General features: G+C 59.7%; 1 protein-coding gene across 1 annotated transcript in view; it reads left to right on the top strand.

Annotated features, from left to right (window-relative positions):
• Window positions 1-29: 29 nt before the first annotated feature.
• EMH_0100350 (uncharacterized protein) overlaps window positions 30-347 on the top strand; it is a gene marked incomplete at both ends in the record, with an annotated part of 438 nt that continues 120 nt past the window's right edge. Inside the window, one exon of the mRNA XM_013494406.1 lies at window positions 30-347. Within this exon, the coding sequence (XP_013349860.1) occupies window positions 30-347 (318 nt within the window).

The raw sequence follows: 347 nt of genomic DNA, 5'->3' as shown, positions 1-347 counted from the left end.
GCAGCAGCAGCAGCAGCAGCAGGGTTGCCATGGCGGACAATGACGGCCCGACGGCCGTGTCTGCTGCTGCTGCTGCAGCAGCAGCAGCAGCAAAACCCTCAGCAGCTGAGCCCCTGATCTCCCGAGCAGCAGCAGCAGCAGAACCAGCAGCAGCAGCAGCAGCAGCAGCAGCAGCAGCAGCAGCAGCATCTTCTGATGAAGAAGCAGCAGCACAGCTGAAACAAAGAGAAGCAGCAGCAGAATGTAATGAGTGCAAGCAGCAGCTGCTGTCTATTCTTGCTGCTGTTGTGAGGGCTCTAGGTCCTAGCCGGCGTCCTTCTGCTGCTGCTGCTGCTGCTGCTGTTGCT

Source organism: Eimeria mitis, genomic scaffold (assembly GCF_000499745.2).
Source record: "Eimeria mitis Houghton genomic scaffold, Emh_scaff11390, whole genome shotgun sequence".
Taxonomy (NCBI): Eukaryota; Apicomplexa; class Conoidasida; order Eucoccidiorida; family Eimeriidae; genus Eimeria; species Eimeria mitis.
The sequence above is the reverse complement of the archived record's forward strand: the minus strand, read 5'-3'. Positions and strand labels throughout refer to the sequence as shown.